This window comes from Caretta caretta, chromosome 2 (genome assembly GCF_965140235.1).
Source record: "Caretta caretta isolate rCarCar2 chromosome 2, rCarCar1.hap1, whole genome shotgun sequence".
NCBI lineage: Eukaryota > Metazoa > Chordata > Testudines > Cheloniidae > Caretta > Caretta caretta.
The window spans coordinates 80,407,616-80,428,137 of NC_134207.1; the positions used below are offsets into that span (position 1 = coordinate 80,407,616).

General features: G+C 45.3%; 1 protein-coding gene across 2 annotated transcripts in view; it reads right to left on the reverse strand.

Annotated features, from left to right (window-relative positions):
- The window catches only part of TAF4B (TATA-box binding protein associated factor 4b), a 180,503-nt gene extending 160,216 nt beyond the window's left edge, over nucleotides 1-20,287 (reverse strand). The window contains exon 1 of one of the 2 annotated variants that reach the window (XM_075125264.1): nucleotides 19,468-20,287. In XM_075125264.1, the coding sequence (XP_074981365.1) occupies nucleotides 19,468-19,891 (424 nt within the window). In that variant the 5' untranslated portion in view covers nucleotides 19,892-20,287. The remainder of the gene's footprint in view (nucleotides 1-19,467) is intronic. The other variant, XM_048840510.2, reaches the window with a different exon arrangement.
- Nucleotides 20,288-20,522: the final 235 nt, after the last annotated feature.

Below are 20,522 nucleotides of genomic sequence, written 5' to 3' on the forward strand. Positions count from 1 at the left end.
CCCTCCACCCCCCGAATTTGTGTGTGGGGGGGTGGAGGGTGAGAAAACCTGGATTTGTGCTGGAAATGGCCCACCTGATGATCACTTTAGATAAGCTATTACCAGCAGGACAGTGGGGTGGGAGGAGGTATTGTTTCATATTCTCTGTGTATATATAAAGTCTGCTGCAGTTTCCACGGTATACATCTGATGAAGTGAGCTGTAGCTCACGAAAGCTCATGCTCAAATAAATTGGTTAGACAAGATAAAGCAATTGTACTGTAGCATATGCTAAGAGCTTTGTCAAGTGAAAACCTAAGGGAGCCCACATGCTAGTAGACAACTGCTTTGTCTTGACCAGGATTTTTGAAGATGCTAACTAGATTGAGCTAGGTGACTCAATCTAACATTATGCTTTTAAATCCTAGTCTAGACAAAGCTTAAGGGCTTCTCTTCCTGGGAAAATTGTTCCAGAATGAAGTGTTCTTATTTGCATTGAATGTCCAATTGGGAGCTATGGTGAAATAGCTTATTCCAGTCATTTTCCCCATGTAGATAAGCCCCTATATAGAGCACTGACTGGGGCTTAATTTGGGCTAATAAAATGTTAGAGGTGTTTATAAATTCTGAACGCTAAACAGTGAATTAGGTTTGGGGTTATTTTTTAAACAGAGCCCTTGGTTTTACTCAGTTACTTGGCAAACACTAAAATCCGTTCATTCTAAAGTTGAAAGTTTATTGATTAAACACAAGAAATTAAAACAAGCCTTTTAACTGAAACTATGGTTGAGTGATTATGCAAAACAAACCTAAATCAAAACCTTTGAAGATTATCTCCTTTTGGGAGCAAAATATTAGTGTCATTTCCAAATCAACCTTTTCATCCATTCAGCCCTGATGCATAAAGGGTATTTATTTCTCCTGTTTCTAATAAACATGGTGGAGGAAATATGGCTTTTACCAATATCTTTGGAACACTGGATGGTAGGCTGGTCACAAATGGATGCTTTGGCTGGCAAATTGATCGTGGCACCTGTTGCTTGGACCTGGACCACTTTTCCAATTAGGGACATCTGATTGGGTCTTTTCTTATTAGAGAGGGCAGGGTCACACTATGCTGATGCAATGCAACTGATTTTAGGGTTTGGAGAAAAGCCAAGAGGATTGGAAGAAAAATAGTGGGGAAGAAAGTAACATGAAAGGGAGGCAAAACAGGATCTTATGTGCCTCCTCAATGCTAGCAACTAGGTATCTCCACAGATGGGCTGAGGACAGGGTGTCATGATGATATTCAGCACTCAGAGGTAACAGCTTCTTAAACAAGAGCAAGGCCAGCTGGGTGGCCTTCCTCCTGGAAGATGGTCTCAGTCTGGTCTCCTCCTTCTAGCTTTGGGTTAGGGAAGATGAGATGAGACAAGGTGGGATGGTGGGGGTGGGAGAGGAAATGAGAGAGAAAAGACAATTTTCCCAAAGTCTCTCTAAGAAATCACCGGGGGGGGGGGGGGGGGGAGAATGGGCAGGGCTGGAGCACTGACAGAAAAAAAACTAGCAGGTGCTTAGCACCCACCAGCAGCCATGCTCCCCCCAGCACCTCCTGCCCACCAGTGGCTGCCGCTCAACTCCTCCACCTCCTCCCAGCACCTCCTGCCCACTGCGATCAGCTGTTCTGCAGCATGTACTGGTGCTGAGGGGGTAGGGGGAGGAGCGGGGCAGGGCACGCTTGGGGGAGGGGATGGAAAGAGGCAGGTCGGGGATGGGATGAGTGGGGGCAGGAACCTGGGCTGAGCGGAGGTTGAGCACCCCCTGGAACAATTGGAAGCTGGCGCCTGTGCAAAACTATAACCCTAGTTGAACCCAAAAAGTAAAGGTTAGTCAGTGGAGACTATGGGGTATCTGATATAATTATTTCTAATTAACTAAATGGCAGGTGCCATTTAGCATCAGTTTAATTCTCCATGGACTTCAGGTGAAGTGCTAAGTAAAGTACATTGGATGACAGACTCACTAGTTATCTAGTCCCAAGGTCAGAGAAGGATTATTCCAAACAGGAAAGTCAACCTCCTGACCAAGTGCAATTCAGGTATGTCTACCCTGCAATGCAAATCCAAGGTTAGTAGAACTCGGGTTAACAGAGCCTGGGTTTGTTAATCTAGAGGGCTTGAGCATTTATACTCATCTGTAACCCCAGTTTAGGAATGCTGAATTTAGGGTCCCAACCTGGGGCTACATTATGCGGGCCTAAGTGCAACTACCCATATCCCAGACATCCTAGTGCTCTCCCAAAAGGAGGCTACTCCAGTCCTTTGTTCATGGTGCAATGTGGGAAAATTTGACTGCCCACCAAACTTGACTGTCCAGAGGGCAAAGAAAGTCATCCCATGGGACTGTGGAATACTTTTGGCGGATTCCAGAGCACAAGCCCAGTGAGGCTGTGACTACATTGCAAAATAATAGGGCTTGAACCCTGGGTCCTGGCTTGTTTCAGGCTTGGACCCTCCAAACTGTGAGGTCCTGAGATCCTGGGTCCAAATCCAGGATTAGCACAATTTGTGTGTGTAGACTGAAGGGTGATTAGGCTTGAGCCTCAATTCAAACCCTGGGTTTACACTGCACTGTAAACATAGCACTTCTCTATTTTTACTATTTTTTTAAATCTGAACGTCCAGAGTCCGAGGCCAGGAGGGACACCATTGTGATCTAGTCTGGTCTCTTGTATAGCACAGGCCATAGAACTTCCCCAAAATTGTTCTGAAAATGCTCTGGGAAATAAACATCCAATCTAGATGTAAAAATCACCCGTGATAGAGAATCCACCATGATTCTTGCTAAATTGTTCCAATAACTAACCTCAAGGTCTAAAATTTTAGACCTTATTTCCAGTCTGAGTTTACCTATCTTTGACTTTCAGCTACTGGATCACATTATACCTTTCCCTGCTAGACTGAAGAGCACACTATCAAACATTAGCTACTTACAGATTGTAATCAAATTGGGAATAGTGTCACCCCTTAATCTTCTCTAAAATAAAAAAGTGAACTCGAGTCCATAAGGCATGTTTTCTAATCCTTTAATCATTCTCATGACTCTCCTCTGAACTCTCTCCAATTTATCAATATTCTTCTTGAATTGTGGACATCAGTATTGGACACAGGATTCCAACTGCACCCATTCTAATATGCTGTTCCTACTCCAGAGTCCCTTGTTTATGCATTCAAGGATAATAGCCCTTTTGGCCAGTGTCTCCACGCAAGCTCATGTTCAGCTGATTCTCCACTGTGACGCCCAATTTTTTCCCCCCAGAATCACTGACTCCCAAGATAGAGAAACACACACACCCCTCCCATCCTGCAAGCATGACCTATATTCTTTGTTCTTAGGTGTATAAATGTGCATTTAACTATATTAAAACGCATGTATTGTTTGCTTGCGCCTACCTGCTCAAGGGATCCAGACTGCACTGTATTAGTGACCTTCATTTTTTTTTTTTACCACTCCACCAATATCTGGGTCATCTCCAAGCTTTATCAGTGATGATTTTATATTTTCTTCCAGGTTCATTGGTAAAAAGTGTTAAATAGCCTAGGGCGCAGAACCAGTCCCTGTGGGATTCCACAGGAAAAACACCTGTTCAATAATAATTCCCTGTCCTGTCAGTTTTCAATCCACTTAAATGTGTGCCATGTTAGTTTTATATCATTCTAGTTTGTTTCTAAATCAAAATATCATGCAGTACCAAGTCAAACACCTTACAGAAGTCCAAGTATATTACATCAACACTATTACCTTAACCAACCAAACTTGTAATCAAAAGAGATATCAAGTAGTCTGACAGGATCTTTTTTTTCCCTAAACCCATATTGATTGACATTAATTATATTACCCCCTTAATTCTTGAATAATGAGTCCTGTATCAGCTGCTCCATTATTTTGCCCTGGATCTGTATCAGACTGACAGACCTATGACAACTTGGATCATTCCATTTACCCTCTTTAAATACATGGCACAAAAATCAGCTTTCTTCCAGTCTTCTGGAACTTCCAGACATACTGAAGACATACTGAAAATCAACATTAGTAGTCCAACAAGCTCCTCAGATAGCTCTTGTAAAACTCTTGGATGCAGGTTATCCAGACTTGCTGTTTTAAATTTGTCTAGCTTTAGCAGTTGCTGTTTAACATCCAGAAGCAGCCAATAGCTCTTTGGGGATGATCATATCAATTCCTTCCATCCCAAAGGTGCTTATGAGCTCTACATGTCACACATCCCATGCCTGCCACCCACCCCCGCACCCCACACTCACACGCCAGCCTTTCTGTATGCAGTGTTGTAGCTGTGTCAGTTCCAGGATAGAGAGAAGGTGGGTAAGGTAATTTCCTCTCCCCCCTCACCCTCTGCAGAGCCTTCCCCTACTGAAGGAGTGTTAATGGGCCACTTCACTTTGAATGGTCCCTTGGAACCTGTGTGAACTACTTATGCTGAACAATCATGTTGTATTTAGCTGTGACACTCTGATTAAGTTTCCCAGATCTGAAGAGCTCTGTGTAAGCTCTCTTTCACCAACAGAAGTTGGTCAAATAAAAGATATCCCACCCACTTTGCCTCACTAAGGCCATGTCTACACTACAGAGTTAAGTAGACTTAAGTTTTGTTGATAGTCATAAGCCGCTTTAACAACATTAGTGGAGCACAGCCACACAAAGCTCCTTGTGTCAGCTGAGTGCATCTACAGTTGTTGCTCTTGCATCCACAAAGTGCTGCACTATGGGTAGCTATCCCACTGTGCAACTCGTCACCCTCTGCTGCTAGGAGCTCTGGGAACGGATCGCAGCGCATGCTTGCCATCCCATGATGCAGTTCTTTCTGTCCTATCATTCCATGGGCTTCCTACTTCATTTTGAACCTTTTCCAACAGCCCTTGTAAACCGTGCACCCGCCATCTCTGCATGATAGCATGGATCCTGAGCTGCTGATCATTGTGGTGGTGAACATTATGAATACAATGCAGCTGGTACTGCAGTATTTCATGAGCTGCGAAACAGAGTGAATTGGTGATGCCTGCCCCGCTGTATGCCATGGAAACAAATAATTCAAGACTGCTGCTGGCATTCACAGACCAGTTTGCCATGGTGGACCATCGGTACTGGACTCAGGAAACAAGCACTGAGTGCTGGGATCACATTGTGATGCAGGTCTGGGATGATGAGCAGTAGCTGCAGAATTTCTGGATGTACAAAGCCACCTTCCTGGAACTGTGTGCAGAGCTCTCCCCAGTACTGTGGTGCAAGGATATCGGAATGAGAGCTGCCTTTACTGTGGAAAAACAAGCAGTGATGCTGTGTGGAAGCTGGCAATGCCAGACTGCTACCAGTCAGTCGTAAATCAGTTTGGAGCTGGAAAGTCCACCACGGTGATGCAAGCGTGCAGGGCCATTAATCGCCTCCTGCTATGATGGAGTGACTCGTGGTAATGTCTACGAAATAAATTGATGGCTTTGAGGCAATGGGATTCCCTGCCTGTGGTAGGGCGATGGATGGAACACACAACCCAACTGTGGACACAGACCATCTTGTGCCGGAGTACATCAACCGAAAGGGCTACTTCTCCATAGTCTTGCAGGTGCCGGTGGATGACCGTGGCTGTTTCACTGATATCAATGCAAAGTGGTCAGGAAAGGTACATGATGCATGCATCTTTCGGAACACTGGACCGTACAGAAAGCTGCATGCTTGGACTTCCCAGACCAGAATATTCCAGTGGGGGATGTGCAAATGCCCATAGTGATCCTTTGAGACCCCGCCTACCGCAGCTCACGAAGCCTTACACCAGGAACCTAGACAGCAGCCAGGAGCGCTTCAACAGGCTCAGCAGGTGCCAAATGACTGCTGAATGCCTTTTGGCTGATTAAAAGGTCTCTGGTGCTGTCTTTTTGGCCAGTTAGACCTCAATGAGGAAAATATTCAAATGGTCATTGTGGGCTGCTGTGCGCTCCATAATATGTGCAAATCAAAGGGGGAAAGTTTCTCCAGGGGTGGGCTGCTGACTGGCTGGCTGCTGATTTTGAGCAGTCAGATACAAGGGCAATTAGAGGAGTGCAGAGGGAGGCTATTTGAATCAAGGAGGCTTTGAAGGAACATTTTGACAATGATTCCCAGTAACGTGTTTGTATGTGATGAATTTGGCCAGGCAATGTTTACTTGCCGCCATGAATTACTCCTGTAGTGCTTGCTTCTTGAGCATTAATTGCAAGGAGCAAATATTCCTACCTATAGCCACTGTGTTTCAACGTTAGCACTGAGCGACATAGGTATGTCACAAATAAAGACTCATTATTTCAAAGACTCAGGTTTAATAACGGGATAAAACAAACTTTTGGACAAACAGGGAACATAAAAGTGAGGAACAGTCTCGCAGATAGGGCTCTCACAGCTGGGTGTAATTCCATCTTTCATTGGAAAACCAGTCTCTAGGCGTGGAGTGCACAGGGTACTGTGAGGGACCAGGACCATGCAACGAATTTGGTAGAGGAGTTTGGGAAAGGCATGGACCAGAGTTCTACTGTCGCAGGAAGGGGAGTCAGGCACAGATTTGCTCTAATTGCAGGCTAATGAGGGACTTCAACATCTCTATATGGTCCTCCAGGAGCTTTATCTTCCACTCCTGCCTATGTCCTTTCCCAGCTATCCAGCCTCAGTCTTTCATTTGTCGTCTCTCTCCATGCTCATTTCACTATGTGATGCATCTGTTCACTGCAGCACTTCGAGAAACATATCTTCTTTACTGGGTCACTGCCTTATCTGATGGAGGTGCATCACTGGTGTGGAGGAGTGTGTTCTCAAGGGCACATCTGCAGAAGGCAAAGCAGCAATCAAGAGATGGTATTGAGTGCCCCCACAGCTGTGAATCAGAAAAGTTACATACACCTCTTTCTCACTGTCCCTTGGCTAGCACAGGTCACCATGAGTCCCATTTATGGTGACTTCACATGGTGGGGGTGGGCAAAGGGGAAAAGGCAAGACAGGACAAAGGCTGGTTTGCAAAGGGGGTTACTATAAGTGGCTAGGGAGCCTATTCTGAATACTGGTACCCTTCCCTTTTCCATAGGATAGGGTAATCGAACCAGATCTCACTCCTACAGGTAACCCAGGATGCAAGGGAGCATCTCCTGCATGTGTGTGGCTTCAGACCAGCTCTGTAGGCTGATCGCCTGTGTGCCGCTTTGGTCCCTGCAGAGTTAATTGCTGGGTAGTGCAGCGAAGTTTCCTATAGCGGTGGGGAGAAACAAGGCAGCTCTCCGAAGGAACCTTCAGCAGAGGATGGCAGAATTCCTAGAAGATGGATAGGCTTTATTAATTTCAGTCCCTTATCCCTCCTCTACCATACAACAAAATACATGAGAGCTCAATCTCCTCTCACTGTGCAGTATCAAAGCAAAATGAGCACTTACCAGCGCTCCCCTCTCCTGCATCCTGCAAGCCAGAGCTGGAATGCTGGGACCGGCTAGACTCCTCCTGAGTGGAAGAGAGGTCCTGACTTGCCATGCATCTGGACGACTTTGCCTTATGCTCCACATGATCCTCCAGTTCCACCTCCTCATCCACCAATTCCTCATCGGGGTTGAGTCCTCTGGCTGCTGCTTCCAGTCCCCCAAAGTATCCACAGGACTCTTGGTGGAGGTGGGGTCGCCACCAAGGATAGCGGGCCGCTCTGTATAGAAGCGGCATGTCTTTGGTGTGGCTCCAGAGCGACGGTTGGCCTCCCTTCCCTTCTGGTATGCCTGCCTCAGCTCCTTGATTTTACCATGACACAGCTGCATGTGCCTTTCATGCAATCAGCCTGTAGTATTGGATTTTCTACAGCTGGTGCAAAGCTGCGATTGCACAGCCTCCTCTCCCCATATACTCAGTAGATCAGACAGCTCTGGTGTGCTCCACACGGAAGCACGTCTGCTGCGTGAAGCCAGCACGGTCAACTGGGAAGATGCTGTGTGAACTGTGCACCATGAGCAAACAGGAAGAGAAATTTCAAAGATTCCCTGGCTTCTAAACAGGGGAGGGGCGCATACCTGTGTATCTTCGGGGCAGCGGAGTTCTAACTGCTAACCAGAGCAGTCATGATGGGTATTGTGGGACACCTCCTGGAGGCCACTTAAGGTGACACAACTAAGTGAGGTCGCTCTGTCGCAAAAAGCTCTATGCTGCTCGTTGAGGTGGTTTTATTATGTCAGCGTAGCAAGGGAGTTACATCGGCGAGAGGAGCATTTCAGCGTGTACAGTGTGTTTTGTCTATGAAAGCTGATTTGTTGACAAAACTGTGTAGTGTAGACAAGGCCTAAGCTTTCTGAACAGTTATCCACAATCAGCTTGTACAGACCTTAGGTGGCAGTGAACTTGCCAGCAACAAGTAAAACAGTTCTTTGTAGAGGACCCAGATGAAAAGAGAAACTGACTAAATTCCCATAATCTTAGTCACTTGCTTTCTGCAGCAAGTAGAAAAGCATGTTATGCACAGTAGGGCCCTGCCTATACTAGGGCTGTTTTTCAAAGCATACCTATCCACGGTTGCTAACACACCTGTTCAGCTCCATGGGAGTGAGCAATTTTAACACACCTAGTGTAAACAAGCTGCTGCTACTGGTTTAAGCATCATCTAACCCTGCTCACAGGACACATATCTGACAAACTAGTAGCTGGCAGCCCTAGTACACTACAACATTGCTAACACCAGTACAGCTAGACCAGATTTCGTAACAATGGTAAGCTTTTGAAGAGTATCCCTAATGTAAGCATATCATAAAGTAATAAAGGTGAATTCATCAGTATCTAGGCAAGTTTCACACTTCACTGCCCTGCCCTTCCATAAGGGAAGCAGACCTGTTTGGCTGCTGGTGACCCTTCAAAAATGGCCTTTAAAACATCCCCCAGACAAACAGAGTAAGGATGAGAAGTAGAAGATAGACAACTGAAAAGATGAACAGTGACAGAAAGGGCAAAAAAGAATATAAGGAGATCCAAGAACAGGGATGGGGAAAAGGAAGATAGAGTACTGAAATTACGATTGCTGCTGTTCTTTTTGCTCTATGTCATTTCTCTCTTCCATAAATGTGTTGGACCCCAGAATGTGAGGTCAGTTACCAGAGTTTTTTTTGGTTTTTATTTTTGTAGCCCTTTAGACTCATGTGCTAAGACCATGAGTAAGCTTGTCCACACTACTAGCCATTTTGGAAGATAAGAGCTATATCAAAAATATTAACAGGAACCTTATCCTCTAAACCCAGCCTTCAACTATTTCCATCACTGACACCTGCACAGCATTTATCACCACTACTTTTCTAACAGTAAATTGAAGTGAGTGGTCAGTCCACTCCACAGCAAACAGATTGTCTTATGTGTCATGGACTCTCTCACAATCTGAACCACCATTAGCAATATCAGCATAGGCCAAGGACCGAATGAACACAGATCAGGACAATGGCATATTTGCACAGCTGGGAAGTAAATACTGCACGTGCTGTTCGTGTTCTGTATGCAGACTGCATTGACTGTAAAGTTCTCTCAAAAACGTTCACTGTTTTTTAAAGAGAAGGCAGAGCAGGAAGAGTCTCATATGAAAGATGAAAACCCTACCATCAACCCACCATCAACCTCAGCCTGGACCAGTCCACACAAGAGATCCACTTCCTGGACACTACAGTGCTAATAAGCGATGGTCACATAAACACTGCCCTATACTGGAAACCTACTGACCGCTATACTTACCTACATGCCTCCAGCTTTCACCCTGAGCACACCACACGATCCATTGTCTACAGCCAGGCTCTACGATACAACCGCATTTGCTCCAACTCCTCAGAGATAAACATCTACAAGATCTCTATCAAGCATTCTTACAACTACAATACCCACCTGCTGAAGTGAAGAAACAGATGGACAGAGCCAGAAGAGTACCCAAAAGTCACCTACTACAGGACAGGTCCAACAAAGAAAATAACAGAACGCCACTAGCCGTCACTTTCAGCCCCCAACTAAAGCCTCTCCAACGCATTATCAAGGATCTACAACCTATCCTGAAGGACGAGCCATCACTCTCACAAATCTTGGGAGACAGGCCAATCCTTGCCTACAGACAGCCCCCCAACCTGAAGCAAATACTCACCAGCAACCACACACCACACAACAGAACCACTAACCCAGGAACCTATCCTTGCAACAAAGCCCATTGCCAACTGTGTCCACATATCTATTCAAGGGACACCAACATAGGCCCTAATCACATCAGCCACATTATCAGAGCCTCGTTCACCTGCACATCTACCAATGTGATATATGCCATCATGTGCCGGCAATGCCCCTCTGCCATGTACATTGGTCAAACTGGACAGTCTCTACGTAAAAGAATAAATGGACATAAATCAGATGTCAAGAATTATAACATTCAAAAACCAGTCGGAGAACAATTCACTCTCTGGTCACTCGATTACAGACCTAAAAGTCGCAATATTACAACAAAAAAACTTTGAAAACAGACTCCAACGAGAGACTGCTGAATTGGAATTAATTTGCAAACTGGACACCATTAAATTAGGCTTGAATAAAGACTGGGAGTGGATGTGTCATTACACAAAGTAAAACTATTTCCCCATGTCTATTTTCCCCCCCTACTGTTCCTCACACATTCTTGTGAACTGCTGGAAATGGCCCATCTTGATCATCACTACAAAAGGTTTTTTCCCCCTCTTCTGCTGGTAATAGTTCACCTTAACTGATCACTCTCCTTATAGTGTGAATGGTAACACCCATTGTTTTATGTTCTCTGTGCATATAAAATCTCCCCACTGTATTTTCCACTGCATGCATCCAATGAAGTGGGCTGTAGCCCATGAAAGCTTATGCTCAAATAAAACTGTTAGTCTCTAAGGTGCCACAAGTATTCCTGTTCTTTTTACCTTTAAGGAAGCAATTTGTTCAGTCTGAGTGTTTACCATATTTCAAGATGAAGGGGCCAAAATACACACTCTGGAGCAGGTTTCTCTGCCCAGTTCTGGTTCAGGTGACACAAAAGGAACCTGCTAGTCCCCTACCTGCAAGTGCCTGCTAGGGACCCCCCTCTTGTACAGTACATCCTCCAGTGGCTGTAAAACTAACAACAGCCCATACACCTCCAGCACAGGGGGGAGTGGCTTGAGTGCACAGTGCTCTGGCTATCTGTTAGATCAGGGTGGCCAACCTGAGCCTGAGAAGGAGCCATCAGCCCCACCCCCGGCTCCCAGCGCCTCCCGCCCACCAGCAGCCCCGCAGATCAGCACCTCCCCCTCCCTCCCAATCAGTTGTTTCGTGGCATGCAGGAGGCTCAGGCGGGTGGGGGGGAGCAAAGCCATGGCAGCCTCAGGGGAAGGGTGGGAGGGGGCAGGGTCTGTGGAAGAGCCAGGGGTTGAGCAGTGAGCACCCCCCGGCACACTGGAAAGTTAGCACCTGTAGGCTCCAGCCCTGGAGTCGGTGCGTATACAAGGAGCTGCATATTAACTTTAGAAGAGCCACAGGTTGGCCACCCCTGAGCTAGAAGGTCCTTAGCAGAGAGTTTGCCAGCTGGCACAAGGCTGACTAACCTGTCCCAGGCCAGAGAGTCAGTGACCTGTAACTTTTTCCTCTTCCCCTGGACTTCCCACAATGGCTGTTTAGGGGAAAGGAAACATCTTTTCTAGATGCTCCACTAGACTCTGGCAGAGCCAGGCAAGCTCCTATCCTGCTCCCTCGCGACTCCCACAGCCCAGTGCAACTCTCTCCTCCCACTTTGCTCACAAAGCAGCAGCCAGCCAGCAAGAGAGCTAATCAGCAGCTGCAACAGGGAAAGGGCAGCTGCTACTAAAGAAAAGGAGTACTTGTGGCACCTTAGAGACTAACCAATTTATCTGAGCATGAGCTTTCGTGAGCTACAGCTCACATGCTCAAATAAATTGGTTAGTCTCTAAGGTGCCACAAGTATTCCTTTTCTTTTTGTGAATACAGACTAACACGGCTGTTACTCTGAAACCTGCTACTAAAGAGCGCACCCAGTTCACACTGCAAGTGCTTTAAAACAAACAGTGATAAGTGGTGCTCCCTACTTCTCCCCATAGCAAAAGGGCCAATTCAAACACTTCCAGAATCACAGGGAACATGCTTTTAATTAATAATTAAATGCATATTTTCCTCAATAGTTGCTCTCAAGGGCCACAGATTGAACACCACTATTTTGAAAGCTAATTGCATTCTCTTACCTACCACTTTTCATTTCTGCCTGTTGCTTGATTTTGTAGCTATTTATTTCCAAATATAAGCGTTGACACTCCATGATTAAGTCAACCATTTGTTTGAGGCATTCGCATGAACACTTACCTAGTTGTAATGCTACAATTCACCATTAGAACTTCCTGCCTGAATTACCTTTTTTGGCTAATTATTAAGAATGAAATCCATAAGACAGAAAACATGTAAATAGAATAAAGCCCTCTCAAGTGTAAGAGTCTCTTTTTAAAGGATCAAAATAATCAAAGTGCATCATCCAGTGATGTTTCTACATTTGAATTTTAACTAACTTTGTACACTGGTAGCACAGAAGAAATCTCTTAAAAAGCAAATGGAGTTAAGTTGCAACATTTTAAAATATTAAAACCTCTAAACTCCAATCTGAAACCTAGCTCAGCTTCACCCTTTCCTATCCCAGGCTCAAACAGAAGATGCAATGTAATGCTGCATTTGTGACATCTGCCTCGTTCCATAGATACCATATTCAGCACTATTTCCTCACTTAAGTAGGAAAGAAAGCGGATAGGAAAAAATCCTTTTATAAAACTACTTCTTCAATACAGATTATACACAAGTTATGAAAAAACACATGGAAGGTGAATAGATTTAAACTCATATGAAAGTTCCCAAACTATGATAGTGCTAGTGAGCATGCACTTCAGTTTTTTTTCCTTAAACCTATCTTCATGTCAAAAGTCAGTATGTTGTAAAAGGACCTTATTAGAGGCCAAAACTTAGATTTTTTTTATAAATGAATTCACAAAACCTAACACTCACACTTCTGCAATGTTCATTTAAATGGAAAGCTGGATATGATTTAAATATGTCCTCACAACCCGGACACCACATCATTGTGCTACAGCAGGGGTTCTCATCCTGGGGATCGGGACCCCTCTGGGGGTCTCGAGGTTATTACATTGGGGGGGGTTGCGAGCTGTCAGCCTCCATCCCAACCCCGCTTTGCCTCCTGCATTTATAATAATGTTAAATATATTAAAATGTGTATTTAACATACAAGGAGGGTCACACTCAGAAGCTTGCTATATGAAAGGGGTCACCAGTACAAAAGTTTGAGAACCACAGTGCTAGAGTCTGAGAACCAGAAAGTGAAACTGACTAATGAAAATAGGCTAGTTTTTAAAAACTTGATAGGGGTCCATAACAGAAATTTTGTGAAGTATACTTTAATACAAAAGAATACATAAAGTGCACTTCAGGATATTGAATTTGTTCTGAAAATCAGGGACATGTAATAAGAATATAGGAATTACCATATTGGATCAGACCAGTGGCCCATCTAATCCAGTATCCTGTCTGACTGTTAGTAACAAATGCTTTTAATACAGGAATTTTCCTGGTGGTAGACAATCATGGAAATACAATTTTTTTTCACTACAATTGGGGTATGAACTTTCAAGGCATAAGTTAACCTCCAACAGAAGTATAATGTTTTTTTTTCCCCTTATAATGTTAAGAACTTCATCTAATCTAGATCAGTGTTCATCAGTTCTTGAATCCCACTAAACCCTTGCAGGCTCGATATATAGTGGCAGTGAATTCCAGTGAATAGATGGTTAAAAAAAGCTTTTTGTGAATCAGACTCAAAGAAACATTGGGATGGAAGGGACCATAAGGGATCATCTAATCCAGAGCCTTGCGATGAGGCAGGCAGAACAGCAAGTTTAGAACCGACAAGAGGAATAACCCATTGTTTGCAATATTACGAGGAACGGTGAGTGGAGCACCTGATTAATCTTCTGTATATCTTATCACCACTTCACCTGCCCCTTAAGTTGCATGTTCCAATCCTTTCAATCTCTTTTCATTAAGACTTTCTACACTTCCGGTCATTTTTGGTATACGTTTCTGAATCCCGTCTATTTCTGCTAAATGCTTTTTGGGAGAGGGTGGCTAGAACCAAACAACATTTCAGGACTAAATTCTGTCATCTGACAATATCACCACCTGGCTGCTCACCACCTTTTTGCACATTGAACTGTAGATTAAAAGCTGATCAACCTAGATGTTCCTCTTCTCCCCTCCACCACCAGTATCTATCCAAGCAGATAGATTTTATCTGCACAACACCTCTATGAGGTAGGGAACTAACCTTATTTTACAAGAAACTTTAGGCAGAGCAATTAAGTATAAGTAACTTGACTAAGATCACAAAGGATGTCTACAGGACAGCTAGGAATTTAACCTAGATCTCCTGATTTCTAGTTCAATGCCTTAACCACAAGTCTATCTTTCTTCATCCAGTACAGAACTTTGGGGAGCCCTACATTGTTAAGCTTTTGTCATGCTGTGAGCTGACCATTTATGCCTACTTAATTTGTACTTTAGTCAATGTCTGATCCAAAACAGTACTTTTCCCCTCACTAAATGTTAGAGGAAACTAAGTCACAAGGTGAGATACTTTGACAAAGAATTTGAGAATCCAAATAAAGGTCAGCCAATTCTCCTTCACCTTTATACTCTTCTCCTTTATACTATTTGTTGATATGCCTAAAGAACCCTAAAGAGGCTAGAAACAAGTTTGCCTTTATGAAAGCCATGCTGATTTGTTCCTTTCACATCACTTTTATTTAGGTATTTCATAATTCTATTTTTAATGATAGTTTAAATTAATTCCCTGGTGCTGACATAAAGCTTACTAGTCTTCAATTCCCAGAATCACTCCAATGCTTGTTTTAAAAGGCAACTATAACATAATGGGGAATTCAATCATTAGAAACAGATAGCTGGGTTTGTGATATCGGGAGAACCACATGGTGAATTGACTGCCGGATGCAAGGGTTGTGGATGTTTTGAGACATCAAGAGAGTGCAGTGCTCGGGAGTAGCCAGTGGTCATGGTACTTGTAGGTACTGCTGACTAGGGAAAGGTATAGGGGTCTTGGAGACCAAATTTAAGCTTCTAAGTAAGAGACTGAAGTCCAGAACCTCCATGGTAGCATTCTCTGAAATACTTCCAATTCCACAAGCAGGATCAGTTAGACAGGCATGGATGAGACAATGGGGGAGGAGAAGTTTAGCTTTATTAGGAACCTTTTTGGAAAGCAGGAGCCTGTACAGGAAGGATCCGCTCCACCTAAACCAAAACAGAATCAGATTGCTGGCATGTAAAATTAAAAAGGCTGTAGTGGAGTTTTTTAAAAAGGGACCGGGGGAAAGGCAACAGGTGTGGAGGAACACATAATTCAGACAGACGTCCCTTGGGGAGGATCTGTTAACAAGGATTCTCTATATCTTAATCAGGAGGAGAGGATAGAAGTTGATACAGTACAGATAGGAACTGAAGAGAAACAGTCAAACAAAAAAGTCCCATTCAATTACATCACATGAAGGCACACAACCAAATACTGACAAATTTTGTAAGTGCTTGTATACAAATGCTAGAAATCTAAATACTAAGAGGAATGAACTTGAGCACCTGGTATTAAAATGAGGCATTACAGAAACTTGGTGGAATTATGATAATCAGTGAGGCACGGTAATACCAGGGTACAAACTATATAGGAATGACAGAGTAGGTCGTGTTGATGAGGTGGTGACACAAAATGTCAAAGAAAACAAAGTAAAAATCTTCAATGAATCAAACTGTACCAGAGAACCTCCATGGTTAGTAATTCCATGCTTGAATAATAAAAATATAGCAGTAGGAATACACTACTGAGCACCTGACCAGGATGGTGATGTTATGGTGACTGTGAAATGCTCCAGGAGATTAGAGGCTATAAATATAGAAAACTCAACAATACTGGGGGACTGCGTACATGTCACCTCAGAATGGGATGAAGAGAAAGTTTCTTGACATCATAAGTGAATGCTTCTTGGAGCAGCTAGTCCTGGAACCCAAAAGGGAAAAGGCAATTCTTGATTTAGTCCTAAATGGACCATACAATCTTGTCCAAGAGAGGACTATATCTAAACTGCCTGGTAATAGCGACCATAATATAACTAAATTTAACATCCCATGGGGCAGGGGAACACCAAAAAAGCCCACCACAATAGCACTGAACTTCAGAAAGGGGAACTACAGAAAAATGAGAAAGCTAATTAAACGGAAATTAAAAAGTCGTCACAAAAAAGTGAAATGCCTGCAAGCTGCATGGAAACTTTTTTAAAAATGCCATAATAGAGTCTCAAATTAAATCTATAGCCCAAATTAAAAAATATAGTAAGAGGACCAAAAGAGTTTTACCATGGCTAACCAACAAAGTAGAAGCAAAGAGGCTTTCTTTAAGAAGTGGAAGTAAAATCCTACTGAGGAAAACCAAGATGAGTATAAACTCTGGCAAGTGTAAAAACATAATTAGGCAGGCCAAAAAAGAATTTGAAGAGCAAGCAAAGACTCAAACCAGCAGCAAAAATATTTAAGTGCATCAGAAGCAGGAAGCCTGCCAAACAATGCCAAACAATCAGTGGGGCCATTGGAAAATAGAGGTGCTAAAGAAGCACTCAAGGAAGATAAGACCATTGCAGACAAGCTAATGAATTCTTCACTGCAGAAGATGTGAAGGAGATCTGAGGAACTGTCCCAGTTTGAGGAATCAATAGAGGAAGTACTGGAAGAAATTGATAAATTCAACACTAATAAGTCACCAGGACCAAATGGTATTCACCCAAGAGTTCTGAAGAAATTCAAATATAAAATTGCAGAACTACCTGTGGTATGTAACTTATTTAAATCTGCTTCTATACCAGATAACTGGAGCACAGCTAACGTGACACCAATTTTTAGAAAAGGCTCCAGACAGGATCCTGGTAATTAAAGGATGGTAAGCCTAACTTCAGTACCAGGCAATTTGGTTGAAACTGTAGTAAAGAACAGAATTATCAGACACACAGATGAACACACTGGGGAAGAGTCAACATGGCTTTTGTTCAGGGAAATCACACTTCACCAATCTATTAGAATTCTGTGAGAGGGATCAACAAACATGTGGATACAGGTGATCCAGTGCATACAGTGTACTTGGACTTCCAGAAAGTCTTTGACAAGGTACCTCACACAAGGCTCTTAATCAAAGTAAGCAGTCATGGGATAAGAGGGGAGGGTCCTCTCATGAATCAGTAACTAGTTAAAAGACAGAGTAGGAAACGAAGAAGGAGGAAATGGTCTGTTTTCAGAATGGAGAGGCAAACAGGGATGTCCCACATGGATCTGTTCTGAGACCAGTGCTATTCAACATATTCATACATGAGCTGAAAAAAGGGGTAAACTGTGAGGTAGCAAAAGTCTGCAGACAATGCAAAATTACTCAAGATAGTTAAGTGCAAAGCTGACTGCGAAGACCTAATAAAACTGGGTGATTAAGCAACAAAATGGCAGATGAAATTCAGTGCTGATAAATGAAAGCTAGTGCACATTGGAAAACAATCCCAACCAAACATACAAAATGATGGGATCTAAATTAGCTGTTACAACTCAAAGAGATCTTGGAGTCATTGTGGATAGTTTTCTGAAAACATCTGCTCAATTTGCAGCAGTAGTCAAAAATGCTAACAGAATGTTAGGAACCATTAGGAAAGTGATAGATGATAAAGCAGAAAATATCACAATGCCACTATATAAATCCACGGTATCCCCACACCTGGAATGCTGGTCACACCATCTGAAAAAACTGGAAAAAATACAGAAAAGGGCAACAAAACTATTAAAGGTATGGAACATATATATGAGGAGAGATTAAGACTGACTTTTCAGTTTTGAAAAGAGATGACTAAAGATGGAGATGACAGAGGTAGATAAAATCATGAATGGTGTGGAGAAAGTGAAGAAGGAAGCATTATTTACCCCTACACATCACAAGTTCCAGAGGTGTCACCCAATGAAATTAATGGGCAGCGGTTAAAAAAATGTAACAAGGAAAGTACTTTTTCACACAACACAGAGTCAACCTGTGTAACTCGCTGCCAGTGGAAGCTATGAAGGACAAAACTGTAAAGGAGTTCAAAAAAGAACTAGATAAGTTCATGGAAGATAGGTCCATCAATGATTATTAGCCAGGATGGTCAGGGATGCAAACCCATGCTCTGGGTGTCCTTAGCCTCTGATTGCTAGAAGCTGAGAGTAGACAACAGAGGGATGGATCAGTCAATGATTGCCTATTCTGTTCATTCTCTCTGAAGCACCTGGCATGGACCTGCGCGGATACAAAATGTATATCCGTAGATGCAGATAGCTGTCGATCTCCATGGAGTTGTAGGGCTCTAGCAACAATGAGTGAGACCATCAGAGCTTTGGCCAGTAGCCAGGCCAGAAACCGCAGCAGCACCTAGCCTAGAGAAGCTCCTCCAGCATGGCTGTACCACCCCCACCTACCCATTGGACTGGGCCCCAGGCTTACCAGTAGCTGTCCCTTATAGCTATTGTGTGCAAATGGCTCGCATTCTCCTGGACGGGAGTCCCTTCCAAGCAGCGGCGTGCATCTCCTGTCTGGAAGTGCGCAAGCCACTTGCACACACTAGCGCAGTAGTTCTCAACCTATTTACCATTGTGGGCCACATCCAATACTACCTGTATGGCCCTGAGGATGCCACATGAGCCGCAGCTCTGTGCAGATTGGGCAGCAAGCAGCCCACAGGCTGCAGGTTGAGAACCACTAGCATGATCAGAGCTTAGCATGATCAGGGACAGCTGCCGGTGAGCCTGGTGCCCGCCCCAGTGGGTAGGGATTGGGGCAATAAAACCACACCGGAGGAGCTGCCAGGGTTGGGCGCTGGCTCCTGCGAGTAGTGGCCTGACATGCTGCTGCAGCTTTTGCCGCTACAGTTCCTGGCCTGGTCGCTGGCCAGGGCCCTGCTGGTCTCGCTCATTGTTGCTAGAGCTCTACAACTCCAGAAATATCTGCTTTATATCCACAGATATAAATTTTGTATACATACAGGGCTCTAACTGTCAGCAGACAGGATACTGGGCTAGAGGGACTATTGGTCTGACCCAGTATGGCATTCTTAAGTGACTACATGAGAACATATAAACAGAGAGAGAGAAGGTCCTGATTATTTCCTCCTACTTGAGAGCTTACAGAAGGACCCATAACAGTACTTCAGGCTCGAAGTGGAGCACTTTGCATTATGACTGTCGTCAGCTTCCCAGAGAAGTTTCACACAGCACTGAGCTCTCCTAGCCCAGAAGCGGTCCCTTCGCAGTGCGATGCCTTTCAGCGGGTGTAGAAGAGAAAAGCAGGTGACTCACCTGGTGGGATCTGGAAGTTTGCAGGCAGTTGTATTGTAGTGGTCTGGGGGGCTTTGGGAGCCACGGTCTGCGGAGCAGCCAGCCTAGGCCCCCCAGAGTTCTTGGGTGGCTGCTGGGCAGCGGTGACAGTGGCCACTTTAGCCACCAGCGTCCCCACGGGGGCAGTCACCACCCGTGACTGCTGGGAAACGGCAGGCACCAGGCTGATGGGAACCTTAGTCACTGCGTGGCTCAAGGCAACTGCTTGGGCCCCCGCGGGAGCGCCAGCTGCGGAGACAGAGGCAGGGGGCACCGTGCTCTGAGAGCAGAGCAGGGCAGGTGCCGGCTGAGCCCCACCGGCCCCGCTCGCTGCAGGAGCCGCCACTGCCTGCTCAGGGTGCCCGGCGGGCATCACCCGCACCGGGGCTGCCGCAGAGGTGCTCATGGAGGAGGAGGAGGAGAGCGGGACCAAGGCGGGGAGGGTTGGAGTTTCCCGGGGCGTCCGCGTTATCCCACAGCATAGCAGCCGGGAAGGGGGGAGGCTGGTCTCTCCGCGGCGCGGCAGGATCCGGGGCTCACACGCCGCCGCGGCGCGCGGGCTGCTCCGGGGGGCTCCCGCTGCCACACCGGCGAAAACACATGGTCATCCGTCCCCGGCCGGCTGCGCACACGTGGGGCGAGCTAGGCCTCCCCCCAGCGGCGGCGGCCGGGTACAGGGAGCCGGCTCACGCTACTGCTACTGCTACTGCGCCGGCGCCCTGGGCTCCTGCTGCCCGGCGCTTGGACCCGCCCCCGCGCGGCGGGCCCCAGCCATGTTTATAGAGCCACGCGGAGCCCCCCGCGCACGCGCTCCAGGCGCGCGGGGCCGCAGCCGGGCTTTCCCCGGGCACTCTGCCTGCGGATTGGCGGCGCCCAGCGAGCCTGTGGGGCGGAGCTTTGTGGCGTCAAAGGGGCCGCGTTCCAAACAGGCGGGAGGCCGGTGTGGGAGCTGCCACCGGGGGAAGCTGCTGCGCGGGGTCAGGCCGAAGCTTTGGGGCTCGCTTGGCATTTTTTCTTACAAACCCTCAAAGCCAGAG